This window comes from Cervus elaphus, chromosome 32, assembly GCF_910594005.1.
Source record: "Cervus elaphus chromosome 32, mCerEla1.1, whole genome shotgun sequence".
NCBI lineage: Eukaryota > Metazoa > Chordata > Mammalia > Artiodactyla > Cervidae > Cervus > Cervus elaphus.
Window position 1 is genome coordinate 45,909,247 of NC_057846.1, and position 13,504 is coordinate 45,922,750.

General features: G+C 47.1%; 1 protein-coding gene across 2 annotated transcripts; it reads right to left on the bottom strand.

The window, feature by feature from the left end:
- Positions 1-5,222: 5,222 nt before the first annotated feature.
- LOC122688011 (arylamine N-acetyltransferase 1) lies at positions 5,223-13,111 on the bottom strand. 2 transcript variants are annotated; one of them, XM_043893818.1, is made up of 4 exons: positions 13,049-13,111; positions 11,737-11,820; positions 8,483-8,563; positions 5,223-6,196 (listed from the first exon to the last, which is right to left on the bottom strand). In XM_043893818.1, the coding sequence occupies exon 4, from the start codon at positions 6,189-6,191 to the stop codon at positions 5,319-5,321; it is 873 nt and encodes a 290-aa protein (XP_043749753.1). In that variant the 5' UTR covers positions 6,192-6,196; positions 8,483-8,563; positions 11,737-11,820; positions 13,049-13,111; the 3' UTR covers positions 5,223-5,318. The 2 variants fall into 2 exon arrangements, with proteins under 2 accessions (XP_043749753.1, XP_043749752.1); XM_043893817.1 differs by having other exon boundaries at positions 11,737-11,983; positions 13,049-13,110.
- Positions 13,112-13,504: the final 393 nt, after the last annotated feature.

Consider the following 13,504-nt stretch of genomic DNA (forward strand, 5'->3'; position numbering starts at 1 on the left):
ATGCATGAAAGTGAAAAGTGAAAGTGAAGTCGCTCAGTTGTGTCTGACTCTTTGTGACCCCATGGACTGCAGCCCACCAGGCTCCTCCATCCCTGGGATTTTCCAGGCGAGAGTACTGGAGTGGGGTGCCATTGCCTTCTCCAGGGCTACAGTGCATGGGGCCGCAAAGAGTCGGACACGACTGAGTGACCAGGCCCAGCACAGCACAGCCAAGCCTGAATACCAATCCCAGCTTGGCTGCTCTGACAGTCTGGGGTTATCTGAGGGGCCCTGCCTCCACGCCCAGCCTGTCTTTATCCCTCCACCCGACACTACCGCCTCTGGTAGTTTAGTTGCTGAGTCGTGTCCCACTCTTGCGAATCCTGGAACTGTAGTCTTCCAGGCTCCTCTGTCCATGGGATTTCCCAGGCAAGAACACTGGGGTGGGTGGCTGTTTCCTTCTGCAGGGGACCTTCCTGACCCAGGGATGGAACCCCGGACTCCTGCATTGCAGGCAGATTCTTTACCAACTCAGCTGCCAGAGACACACACCACCATCTGTACCCACACGTATACCAGGTACCATTGCTTCTTGCCGCAGGGCTTCTCCAATGGCTGTCTGCAGAAACCCGCTCTCATGTGGAGCCTGGATATGCAGGAGGAAACACCTCTGGGGGAATTCCCAACCAATGGGAGATAAGAACCAGTGGACAAAGGCACCTACCTCTTGTTCTGTGGTGGAAAATTCTGGAAGGAGGGCGGCAGGGCCTTCACACATACTCTTTTGTGAATCCTAGTGGCGTGAGCTCCTGTTGCCCACAGCAGCCACCTTAGCGAGGCCTCGTGCTGACTTTTCAATCATGGCCTCACTTACCCATTTCCTCTTCTGTTTACTGATATCACTTCCCAAATGAACAAGTCTCTCATTGTAAACTGCTCCATCTAACCCCCTGCCCCTGAATACCTAACATTCTTTTCTTACCTAACATTCTTCCATTTTAGGTCCTCCTTATAACTTGACCTCGCTGTTATGGCCGTGAGTTGAAGACAGGTCTATTTTCAGGGGACCCAAACTGAGGACTCCACTTCTCAGAAACATCGTCCCAACATAGTAATGAACGCCTGCATATTAAGTTGTGTAAACTCACACTCATCCTTCAAGTCAGCACACTGTACTTGAGTCTAGGGTGTTTGGGTATATTTTGGGAGGCCTCTGGACAAAACTACCCTCTCCCTGAAGGAAAATCCTTAGATAAAGATTTGTTAGCTCCCATGGGGCTGTAGTCTCCTTATAAGAAAATAAGTTTGGATTTTTTTTTGTCAGTTTTAACCATTATGAAAATCACAGCAGAGGCATGTGGTGAATCAAAAAGCCCAGAGAATAAAGGCAAGAACCATGGAAACAACGCCCACGAGATAGGACTGAGGCCTCCCCAGGGACCTGGCCACAGGGGCCCCACCGGATTTCAGACCTACGACGGACCAAGGCGTGCTGTGTGCTCATCCCATAGGGAATGGACCTGTCCACAGTGATAATTTGTCACTTGTTTCACTGTTGCCTGTGGAGTGTATCGGGAAAGGTAATTTGTCACAATGGTTTACAAGGACTCTCATCAAGAAGAAAGGAACTCAAAGAGCTGTACTCACAAAACTGCAGCTGAGAAGCCTCGTCTGCGTCTACCCTGATGACCTGATCCTGGACTTCGAGGCTGAGCCTGATGCCAGGATGGGAGGAGACGTGAACGTACATTTTTTGCCGCCAGAGGGTTGACTGTCAGATTATATTTTCTAAAGATGCCTGTGAGAATATCTTTGAAACTTGCCATTTCTGCGTCAAGAAGTGAAGTCTCCGGGCTTCCCTGGTGACTCAGTGGTAAAGAATCTGCCTGCCAACGTAGGAGACACAAGTTCGATCCCTGGTCCGGGAAGATCCCACAAGCTGTGGACCAACTAAGCTTGTGTGCCACGACAGTTGAATCTGTGCTCTTGAGCCCGGGAACCCCAACTACTGAAGCCCTCAGGACTGGGGCCCGTGCTCCACGAGAGAAGCCACTGCAATGAGAAATCTGTGGACCGCAACTAGAGGGTAGGCCCCCGCTCGTCACAACCAGAGAAAATCCTGAGTAGCAAGGAAGACCCAGCACAGTCAAAAATAAATGCATAAGAGAACTGAAGGGGAAAAAAAAAGGTCCTTGTCAAAAAGATCTTTAGGAAAAGAAAAGAAAGTGAAGTCTAGATCTTGTCCCTTGAATCCGGACGGTCTTGTGTCTTACTTATAACCAACAAAATGTGGCAATAAAAGATGCTATGTGACTTTGATGCTAGGTCATGACAGGGGATTTAAACTGCTCAACGTGTGTGGGGTTTTATTTGGGGGGAATGAAAATATTGTGAACTTAGATGAAGGTGGTGTTTGCCCAACATTGCGACTGTAGAGAAATTTCCCTTCACCTGAAAACAATCATTCTTTTTTAAAGGTGCTTTAATTTCTACCATATAAGCTAGAACCCTCATACCTAGCATTCCAAGTCCCTGGTTGAGAACTATGACTGCCCTGAGCCTCCCATGCTGCGAGGACGCCCAGACCACTTGCAGAGGCCACATGCAGCTTGACCCTTTGTGGGCCCAGCTCAGCAACACAGTGCCAGAGAAGGTGCTTCTACATGGTTCTAGCATGTGACCATCCAATAACCATGAGCCACTGGAGTTCTCTCAGCTGAGACGGGATATTGGAGAGCAGAAAAGAACCATTCCTCTGTGCCCTTCCTAAAGTACAGACTCACAGGATCTGTGAGCAAACTAAAATAATTGAAACCACTAAGCTTCAGGGCAATTTGTTAAGCAGCAGTAGTAACAGGATCAATAATCATTAATCCACAGAGAACACTCATTTAAATTTCCACTGGAGAGATGTTAACACTGCACAGAGAGAAAGGCACACCTGTTCTATCTGGAAGCTAAATTTTATATCCCTAAGTATCTTTCAACTATTTTGTCACCCCCACACCCCCCTGCCATGTCATCCAGGTATGCAAGGAAAAGCAAATGGGTTTCTGGTTGTGTGGATATGTTAGATCGTGTCCGACTCTTTGCGATCCCATGGACTGTAGCTCCTCTGTTCATGGGGTTCTCAGGGCAAAAATACTGGAGTGGTTTGCCGTTTTATCCTCCAGGGGATCTTCCTGACCCAGGGATCGAACCTGCGTCTCTTGTGTCTCCTGCTTTGGCAGGCCGGTTCCTTACCACTGAGCCACCTGGGAAGCCTGGGTTTCAGGATACTCATACAATATGACTTTGACTCATTTGTACAAAACTGCATCTTTTTTCTTGAGCCACAGTTTGATCTGGGTAATGTAACTTGCCACCATCTCCTCCCTTGGCATGGTCTTTTCAGAATGTGAGAAAACCCTTTCCGCCCAAGGGTACCAGGCATGACTGGCCCTGCTGCAAGATAAAGCGGGAGTTGAACAAGGCCCATCGGGAGGGAGGGAAGATGGTGCTCTAGGTCTGACACGTATTTATCCAGGCAGTGTCCCCGCTTTACCCCAAGGAATGGGAGCCGCAGGTTCATCAAGAGATTCACCCGGTGTCCACAGGATTGAACTCAGAACTACATACTTTGACGCACATAGTCTTTCTCTTACCACAAAGAGTAAAGGGAAGTAAAAGAATAGAACTGGGAGACAAGAAAGAGGATTCAATGAAGACTCTACTGCAAAAAAAAAAAAATAATAATAACCTAATTTTTCAAAAAAAAAAAAGCCTTTGAGACTGATATTATCTTGGCCAGTAACATTTTAATTTATTTTTCAACATCAAGATTTTACAGATAATACATATTTTTAGACTTTTAGTACTAGACAAAAATACCTAGTTCCAAAATTTGAAAATTCCAAATATCAGTGTTTGAAAAAAGGTATTAAGAAAAAAAAAAGTACATGAAGAAAGCTTACTTGAAGAAAAAAGAAAGTATTAATTTTAAGAAATTAATTAAAGAAAAAAGGTACATGAAGAACTGTGGTTGCGAAAAAGAGCCATGTAAGAAATTATTGGCTGTGTCAGTCTCTTGGTACTTATGTTAACAAGTATTGGTTTATGCTTTGTCTTGAGAACTATTAGGTTATTTGGAAGCAATATCATTTCTCATTTTTCTTGGTTGAATTATAATCCCATTATACATGTGGTATTTCTGCTCAAATTTGACATTGGATATACACTGGAAGAATTTAATGAAAATGATTTCCTCTATGTTCTAGTTACTGAATGATGGTTAAACATGTTCTATGAATTCAACATTCAACCAACATGCGAAGTTTTCTAGCATATATCACTTTTTCCTCAAGAAAACCATAGGCCATCATTAAATGTTTTAAATCTTTGCTATTACAAATTTGGAAAAGGCTCAGTTCAGTTCAGCCACTCAGTCCTGTCCGACTCTTTGTGACCCCATAGACTGTAGCACTCCTGGCTTCCCTGTCCATCACCAACTCAAACTCATATCCATATGAGTAGGCTCATATGAGCCTACTCAAACTCATATCCATCGCACTGATAATGCCATCCAACCATCCCATCCTCTGTTGTCTCCTTCTCCTCCTGCCTTCAATCTTTCCCAGCATCAGGGTCTTTTCCAATGAGTCTGTTCTTTGCATCAGGCAGCCAAAGTATTGGAGTTTCAACTTCAGCATCAGTCCTTCTAATGAATATTCAGGACTGATTTCCTTTAGGATGGACTGGTTGGATCTCCTTGCAGTCCAAAGGACTCTCAAGAATCTTCTCCAACACCACAGTTCAAAAGCATCAATTCTTTGGTGCTCAACTTTCTTTATAGTCCAACTCTCAAAAATTTTTTAAAAATGTTGTCTAATGATGCATGCTGACATTATTAAAGGGTGAAATGATCTGACGTCTATGATTTTCTTCAATAAAATATGGGCGTGTTGAGAAAATATGATAGATAGGCCTCTAGTTCCTAGTTGATGGACTGAGTGATAAATAAGTGGAGATTTATTATTTCATTCTCTCTACTTTTATAGACAGGCTTCCCTGGAGGCTTAGTGATAAAGAATCCATCTGTAATGTAGGAGAAACGGGTTTGATCCCTGGGCCAGGAAGATCCCCTGGAGAAGGAAATGGCAACCTACTCCAGTATTCTTGTCTCAGAAATCCCATGGACAGAGGATCCTGACAGGCTACAATCCATGGAGTTGCAAAAGAGTCAGACAAGACAGCGACAAAGCAAAAACAATAACAAAACAACTTTTATTGACATTTAAATTTTTTGTGATTAAAAAGTCACAGCACCAGCAGTAATCATGAGACCATTTTTATTGCTTCCTCTAAATGGTAAAAAATTTATCACCATGTTTGGGGACAAGCTTTTTCTCCAAGGAAATATTAAATATGTTTTTTAGATTTTCTTCTATTTCTTTCTCATTCAGTGTCTTAAACTCTACCAAATCTGTATTGTCCTTATAATTGAATCTCCTGTAGGTGAGGGTAAAACCCACTAAGCAATGAACACCTTCTGGGGTCTGCAAGGAGCAAAATGACTTGCTTGTAAACACAGATGCCGGAGATTCTTGAAGGTATGTGTTCACAGACTCAAAGTCTTTAATTGTTCGAGGTTCAAGAGTAAACGAGTAGATTTTCCGATGCTCATTCTTTTCCAAGAGGTCGGAATCCTGAAATTCTTGGTTTGGGATGTATTGCTCTCTTCTGATTTGGTCCAGGTACCAGGTTCCTCTGTCTTCGGTCAAGCGGAAGATGCAAGGTGTCTGGGGCTGGTGCTTCCCAGAGATTAGCTCTAGAGGCTGCCACATCTGATAAGACCGTCCAAATCCAGCATCGGCTATGTAGTCCCGGCCGTCGATGGTCACCTTCAGCAGGAGGTGAATCATGGCATTGCTGTATTTGTCAGTGAACGTGTTGAAAACATACCCTCCCAATATGGTGGTCTCAAAACCCATCGTGGTCAGAGCCCAGTACAGGAGGTGGTTGACTTGGAGACACCACCCACCCCGGTTCCTCCTCACAATTTGATCAAAAATGGCCTCTAAGTCCAATTCCATGGCGTCCCCACAGTGGATGTTAAGGTTCTCAAAGGGAATGGCTCGGATCTGGTGCTGAAGAATGTCGGTTAATGTTTCCAAGTCCAATTTGTCCCTCGAGTTCTTATAACCAATTCTTTCAAAATATGCTTCGATGTTCATGATTCCTTAAGGCAAGGAAAACAAAAGCAAATATATTACTTTTGTACTTGGATTTCTTTGATTAGCTTGATTATAGCAAATGTATTTTAAATATGTAAATACAATGGTTACAAATATCTATAATTATAAGCCTTTTGTGTGCGCTTTTGCTGTTTTAATGCCTTTTGCATGTACAAGTTCACAAATGGTGAAGAAAAGTATTACTTCTTCCACGTTTTGAGTATGAGAAGTTGGAAGTCCAGATGAAGTGATGAGTAAAATGATAGAGAGCTTACATGTGGTTTTCTTGATGATGAGTAAGGAGAGGTACAAATTGGCATCCATTAAAATAGAGTTTACAAACAAATTTCTAATGTAAACAGGAGAATGATATAATAAGGTACTTGACCCACTCTGTTTCCTCTTTAGCTGAACTTTACAGATATTTTCCTACTCAATGAGTCAGTTTGTTCACAAACTGATTTATTCACTTATTCAATAAATAGCTTGCTGAAATTTTATTATGTATACATTACTGCCCTAGTGGTTGCTTGTCTTAAAAAAATCTTACATTTTATGGGGGCTGGTATGACACAGATAATGAAATGAATGAATTAAAAAACACATGCAATTTCTTAGATTGTGATCAGTGCCCTGGAGAAAATAAAGCAAAGAAGGAAGATAAGACACGCAGAGAGAGCTTCAGTTTCCAGTAAGGCGGGCAGAGAAAGCTTCACTATAATTTTAAGGATGGGAGAGAAGGAGCCACGTCCATATGTGTGGGAGGATCACTCAGGAAGGACCAGAGAATTTTTAAGAAGTCTTAAGCCAGAACCTGCCTAGAGCGTATAAAGAACATTCAAGGAAGCCAGGAGGAGGGGAGCAGAGGGACAGAGAGGAAGCGTGGAACACGATGTGGCCCGGCCTTCGGGCTCTTCCTCTGAGATGAGGAGTCAGTGTGAGAAGGGCAAGGGGAAGCCTGCAGTTTGGGCAAAGGGCACCATCGTCCGGTTGATGCATATGGGCAGGGACCCGCACACACGGAGCTGAAAGAAGAGACACGTGGCCCAGCCAGGAGCACCTCAAAGCGCCTTTGCTCCAGAACCAGTGCTTTGCCAACAGATGGCGTGTGGCCCGAGTCAGCACTCTAAGATTCTGCTGCGGGGCTTCCACTGAAACCTAAGCAGGTGCTTTTCTTGTGGGGCCAGAAGCTGATAGGATATTTGCCCAAAGCTAGTCTTGCTGGAGAATGGCACCTACTAAGAATTTAACGAGTTGAGGAATGAAAAGCAGGAGAAAGAAAGATGAGAAAAGACATCAATCAAGTCTTAAGATATATCTTGTTTTTTATGGTGAGTCAAAAAAAAATTCTTATTTTGTAAAATCCCATGTCAAAAAGGTTTCTGTCCATTAATCACTGATTGTAACAGTGGTGTATTACCTTTGGTAAGATGACATGGCCTGAGGTGAGAGGCTTAAAAGGGCCTGCCCTAGGTTAATGGTGATAAGCTATGCATTTCTATTGTCTTTTCTTTCAGATTCGCCTAGTTCTCTTTTTTAATCTGTTATTTTTCCCATTTTGCTAGTGTTTCAACTTTATTTTTGGTATCTGTAAACTGATCTCCTAATCTCTTAAGCTTATTTCATTTCTTCTCAGCTTTACATCCATCAGTATCCTTTCTCAACATCTGTAGAAGCCAAAAACTCTACATCAGACACGGAGAGAACTGGTACTGAACCAGACCACCACAGACCCTCTTCCGCTTCTATATCCAATCAGTATTGGGTAAGTTAGGAGGGCAGGTGATGTAGAACCAAAGAAACATGATTTGGACCTGCCTAACCATTTCATTTCTGGGTGGGTTAATTCCCCTCGTTTTATTTGGAAATCAATGTATACTTTTTTAAGTTATATTTTGATTTAAAAATTTTTTTCCCTTTGTTCCTTCTTTTTTTAAAGGTATGATGCTAACTTAGAATTCAGTAACCTCAAGTCCATTGAGAAGAACCCAGTATTGGAACCTGAATGCAAGCACCATGTTATGACCAAATTATACCTGTATATTCCACAACTAAATATAAGGATGGTGTACTACTGAAGTTATGAAAGAAGGTGAAATATGGAGACACTAGAAAGTAGCTGTCAGGATAAAACTGGGTGAGAACACTGCAACATTTATACATTGACTTGTAACTTAGATGTGCGCTGATACATTGATTCATTTCACTTGATCATAAATACAAGAAAAGAATAAAAGGAGGCAGAAAGAACACACTTAGGGAGTCAGCTGAGATGTCTCAGAAAAGCAAACCTTTCTATGGAAGTTCGATGTAGATGGATTCTCAGTTTTAATTCAAAAGACTAGGAATGTTTCTTCTTCCTGGTTCACAGTCTAGAAATAATAGAAAAATAGTTTTAAATATATCATATTCTTCCTTGAAAACAAGAGCAGTAGTTCGGTTGGGACATGACTAGGAAGAATGTTTTAAAATCACAAAACAGAAGGAAAGAGAGTCAAATGGCCATCTGCATTGCACAGGGGATAGAGCTGGGCGTACAGTCACAGGCAACGGGAGCAGCATGGGTTGCCCTGAGCCCACTTCCTGGGGTTTAAGTCACAGGAGGACCCGAGCGCAATGGGCCAGGCAATCAACAAGGATGGGTGAACCCTGTGCCAGGCCCCCGATCGATACTACAAGTTTTACCAAACACATCAAAGACCAGCGTGTAAGGTAGCACCTTCCTTTAGCTATAAAGTATAATTGATGGCTTCCCAGGGGTGCGGTCGTGAAGATTCTGCCTGCCAGCGCAGGGCAGTCAGAAGACCCAGGCTCGATGCCTGGATCAGGAAGATCCCCTGGAGGAGGAAATGGCAACCCACTCCAGTATTCTTGCCTGGAGAATCCCGTGGACAGAGGAGCCTGGCGGGATACAGTCTGCTCAGTTCAGCCACTCAGGGGTGTCCGACTCTGCGACCCCTCGGACTGCAGCAGCCAGGCCTCCCTGTCCATCACCAACCCCCGGAGTTTACTCTCCCCGTAGCCTGTGGAGATGTAAGTCAAAATGAAGAACTGAGGAAGACTGAGGCAGAATTGATTCCTTTTATTATAGGACGGAGTAGAAAACTTGCAAGCATTGTGGCTGAAGTACTTTTAAAACATGTTTTAAAGGTGACTGAAGTGAAAGGCGTTAGACCTGTTGGCCTCCGCCTCGGGTGTGGAGGGTAAAGAACGGCCTGCTCGGAGCGCCCTGCCCGGGCTCGGGGCACTGCGGAGGACTCGGGACCGAGGCTGGCGTGGGGGGACGCGGTGTGTCGGCCACCCGGGTCCCCTCGGGTCCCCCTGACCGGCCTGGCTTCAGGACCGGCGCGCGGACTCCGGCAGACCTCCTTGGGGCTCCTGGAGCGGCTCGGCCCGCCCGTGCGAGAGTCAGCCATGTTGGGGGCTCCGTGTCCCGTCAGGGCCGCCCCGCCTGGGGACTTACTGGCCCGCTGTTCTGGACACGTCGCCGCCTTGCCTTGAATCGAGAAAAGACTCTGGCGTTGTGAGTCCCACCTGGGCCGGCACTGGGGCTTGCCCAGGCGCCCTTCCCTCGTGAGGCTCTTGCTCTCGGGCCGGACTCAGTGTCCGAACCTGGGGAACCAGACAAGTCACGTCAGCGGTCACCGGGGAGAGCGCTGTGGGAGAAAGCTAAGGTGAACAGGATGAGGCGACTTCTAGAGGGCCCTGAAAGTCAGGCCAGAGAGACTTCTTCTGTCACCGAACGAATGCCTGTTGTTTTGCCGAATGGAGGACAAAGTCCAACAGTCCAACCTGGCTGCCGTGATGTGTCCCTCAGTGACGCGGTTCTTCAGTTACCAATCACCTCTCTGATGTAGCCCCGGAGAGTGGGTTGAGATGAAGACCTCCTAGTTCAGCTCCCAGTCTGGGGGTGTCTACATCCTTCATGTCCAGCGGTGGTTTCAATTTTTTAAATTTTATTTTACTTTATCTTATATGTTATTTTTGAGCTACAGAAGTCCTGATTGTTTCCCCAAACAAAATTGTAAGCCAAAGTCTAAAATAGAATAATTGAAAACAGGTTGGTCCAGAGGCAGTCCGGCCCTGAGATGCTGCCCTTGCGGCTCAGGGGTGCAAGCCGCCGGGGTGGTCATGGACGGAGATGGCGTCTTCCATCCCAACTGCCCGCTCTTCAGGCACGAACGCCTGGAAGAGGCTGAGACGGAGCGAGTGGATTTTCTTTCTGTGTGTGTTTCACATCCTGTCTGTTTCCTTTTCTCTGTCTCAGTGATGGCATCCCATTGGATTGACACTAAGACTCACTCCCGACCCCAGGGCAGAGAGGCGTTGGCCTGACTCTGGGATGGAAGGGAACTGAGAGGCCAGCCCTGCTCAGAGGCTGTCGGACACCCCGCCTTAACGCACCGAAGGCCGGCGGCTCCGCCAGGCTCCGAGCTGGAGCCACAGAGTCAGGCAGGTACTGTGGGGACCGCCGAGCAGGCGCCCAGAGCCGGTCTGGATGGCAGAAGCCGAACAAAGCCAGACTCCGGGACAGAAGTACGAGGGAGTTGATGATTTAAAAAAACAACCCTCCTTTTGAGGGAAGGAATGGAGGAGGAACTAAAGTGAGGTCCTAGGGGCAGGGAGTGATGCAACGAAGTCACACTCTGGGCCACAAGCAGGGTCAGTATCTCCCACCAGCCTTTCTGCCCTGACTGAAAGTGTGAGTCATTCAGTCGTGTCCGACTCTTTGGACACCATGGACTGTAGCCTGCCAGGCTCCTCTGTCCATGAGATTCTCCAGGCAAGAATACTTGGAGTGGGTTGCCATGCCCTTCTCCAGGGGAGCTTCTGGACCCAGGGATCGAATCCCTGTCTCCTGAATTGCAGGCAGATTCTTAACCGTCTGAGCCACCAGGGAAGCCCGTCATGACTCAACAGATTATTAAAAATTGGTGTGACCATCTCACGACCTGACTAAACCATTCAAAGTGAACAGTTCAGTCCTTTGGCACCTTCACAACTTGGCGCAGACACCCTTCTGTTTAGTTCCGAACTCTCCTTCCCCGCCATGAGACGCCAGACTCGTGAGCAGTGACTCCCCAGCCCCTCCCGCCTCTGCACCCACCAGGCTCCTTCCTGTCTGAGTGCTTCCCGCTTCAGCCGCTGTGAACACTGCTGCAGACAGAATTTGTGCCCAAGTGCTTTTTCCTGTATCTGATTTCAATTCACTGGGTATATGCTTAGAGTAGAGCTGCTCGGCTGAAGAATAGGATCTAGAGATGCTTCTCAGCGGCTTTTCTTTCCCTGGGCTCTGAATTTCTCTTCCTCTCCTTCCCATCCCTTCCCTTTGGTGTTCAGTCACTCAGTCACGTCCGACTCTACGACCCTGTGGACTGTACCCCACCACACTTCTCTGCCATGGGATTCTCCAGGCAATAATACTGGAGTGGGTTGCCTTCTTCAGGGGATCTTCCTGACCCAGGAATCGAAACTGTGGCTCCTGCATCGCAGGCAGATTCTTTGCCATGAGCCACCAGGTGAGCCCTCCTTTCCCTTTTCTTACCTGTTTTTTTTGGTGTCGAAGCCTACTGCAAGGACCTGTGAACCGGCCCAGTCCTAGGGGGCAAGTGGCCAGCCCAGTGATCTTCTGGATGAAAAAAAAGAGAGGTTGCCTGGCAAGCCAAGCCCACAGACCCTCTTCACGATGCTGAGGGCACAGAAGGCCGGCAGAGCCTCCCGTCCAAGGAAAACAGCCAAAGGTCAGACTCTGTCAGCAGAAAGGTCTGAATGTTTGTTTCGCCTTTTATTCCCTTTCGAGGAGAAATAGAGAGTCAGATTTGTGGGTGTAATCTGCCTGTTTTTACAAGCGGCTCTGAACTATTGAAACCTGTAAAGGCCAAACAAAATAAGTCTCTGGGTGGGATGGAACTATATATATAGTTGGCAGGTAACAACTTCCTTCTGGTTGCAAGAGGGTGGGGTCAGCTATTGTGTGGTTGAGAACTAAACAGTGACTCAAGGAAAGGGGAAGTTCAGTGATCAGAGAGCAAGCGGGAGTGTGGTTTTTGTGGGTGCAGGGCAGGGCAGGGGAGCAAAGTCCAGGGCAGGGAGCTCCCAGGGCCCCCGGCTTCCGGGCCGTCCACCTCCACAGGCTCCTCTCTCCTGCGGACCTCAGCTCATCAGTGCCCAGGGAATGCTGTTGTTAGCCTGCCTGACAGTGAGAGAGTTGTTCCTGGCATGTGTGCCCCTGGAGACCCTTGGGGCCCTCCTTCTATCCAGAGAAAACCTCCCCACGAATTCTCTTACACATGCAGACAACGCAACCCAGCCTCCCTGGATGTCTTGGGACCAGTAGAGAATTTCTGATCCCTTAATGCCGGAGGAGCAGGGGTGGTCCTGAACTTGCTGTCTGCAGGACTGACTGAGCTCTTGGGGACACGCCCAGTTAGGTTCAGAGAAGGTGGACATCACTGTTGCAGTTATCCGAGAGGAGAACCCTGTCCCCTGAAACACGTGTTGTACACATTAGCTATCTTTCATACATTCCTTTACTCCTCACAACAGACTTTCTAAGTAAGCTCTCTTATTAGCTCCAGCGTTCTGAGGGATGAACTGACGTTTAGAGATGCTTCTCTGTCCTGCCGAATCCTCACAGCTGGGGTGTCGGGTGGCGATGACGCTAACCCTGCCAGGTGCAGTGGGGGTCTGTGACCCCTCCGCTATCCTGCACGGCAATCACAGCCTAAGCACGTGTCAGGCAAACGTCCTGAACTGTCCTGGGACCTGAAATTCAGGCTTGTGTAGTCTCCAGTCTCCTGGACTCACATTTGAAGTAGGATCAAAGCCCAGTTTCCAAGCATAAACAGGTCACTCACCGAGCTCTCTGGGGCCCACGACCAGGAACCAGGGCGACGGCCACCCTCCCACTTCCTGGCCCAGCCCGGGAAGAGCCCTCCCTCCAGTCTGCAAAGTGCTCCGCCCCCGAGTCCAGTCACCGGCACCCCGGAGCTCTGGGAAATGTAGTCGTGGGGACTTGGGTTGACCCTTGCCCCTCCCGTTCCAATGTACCCTGGTGAGCCAAGGCCCCGGGGTTAAAAGGGGAGGGACCTTGTAGGGCACACAGTTCTTACTCTTGGAGAGCCTGAATATGGATGTCCTGTGTGTGCTGTGGGAGGTTAGGGTTTTGAGAGGCTCCAGGAAGAGCAGATTCATTAGCCCAGAGAAGCAGGAGGACATGGATGTTTTAAATCACTCCTCCCGGTTTTGACAGCATTTCCTCATCAATTTCCAGGAAGCCTCTAACTTTCTATTCCTCATCCCCAAGAGGCACT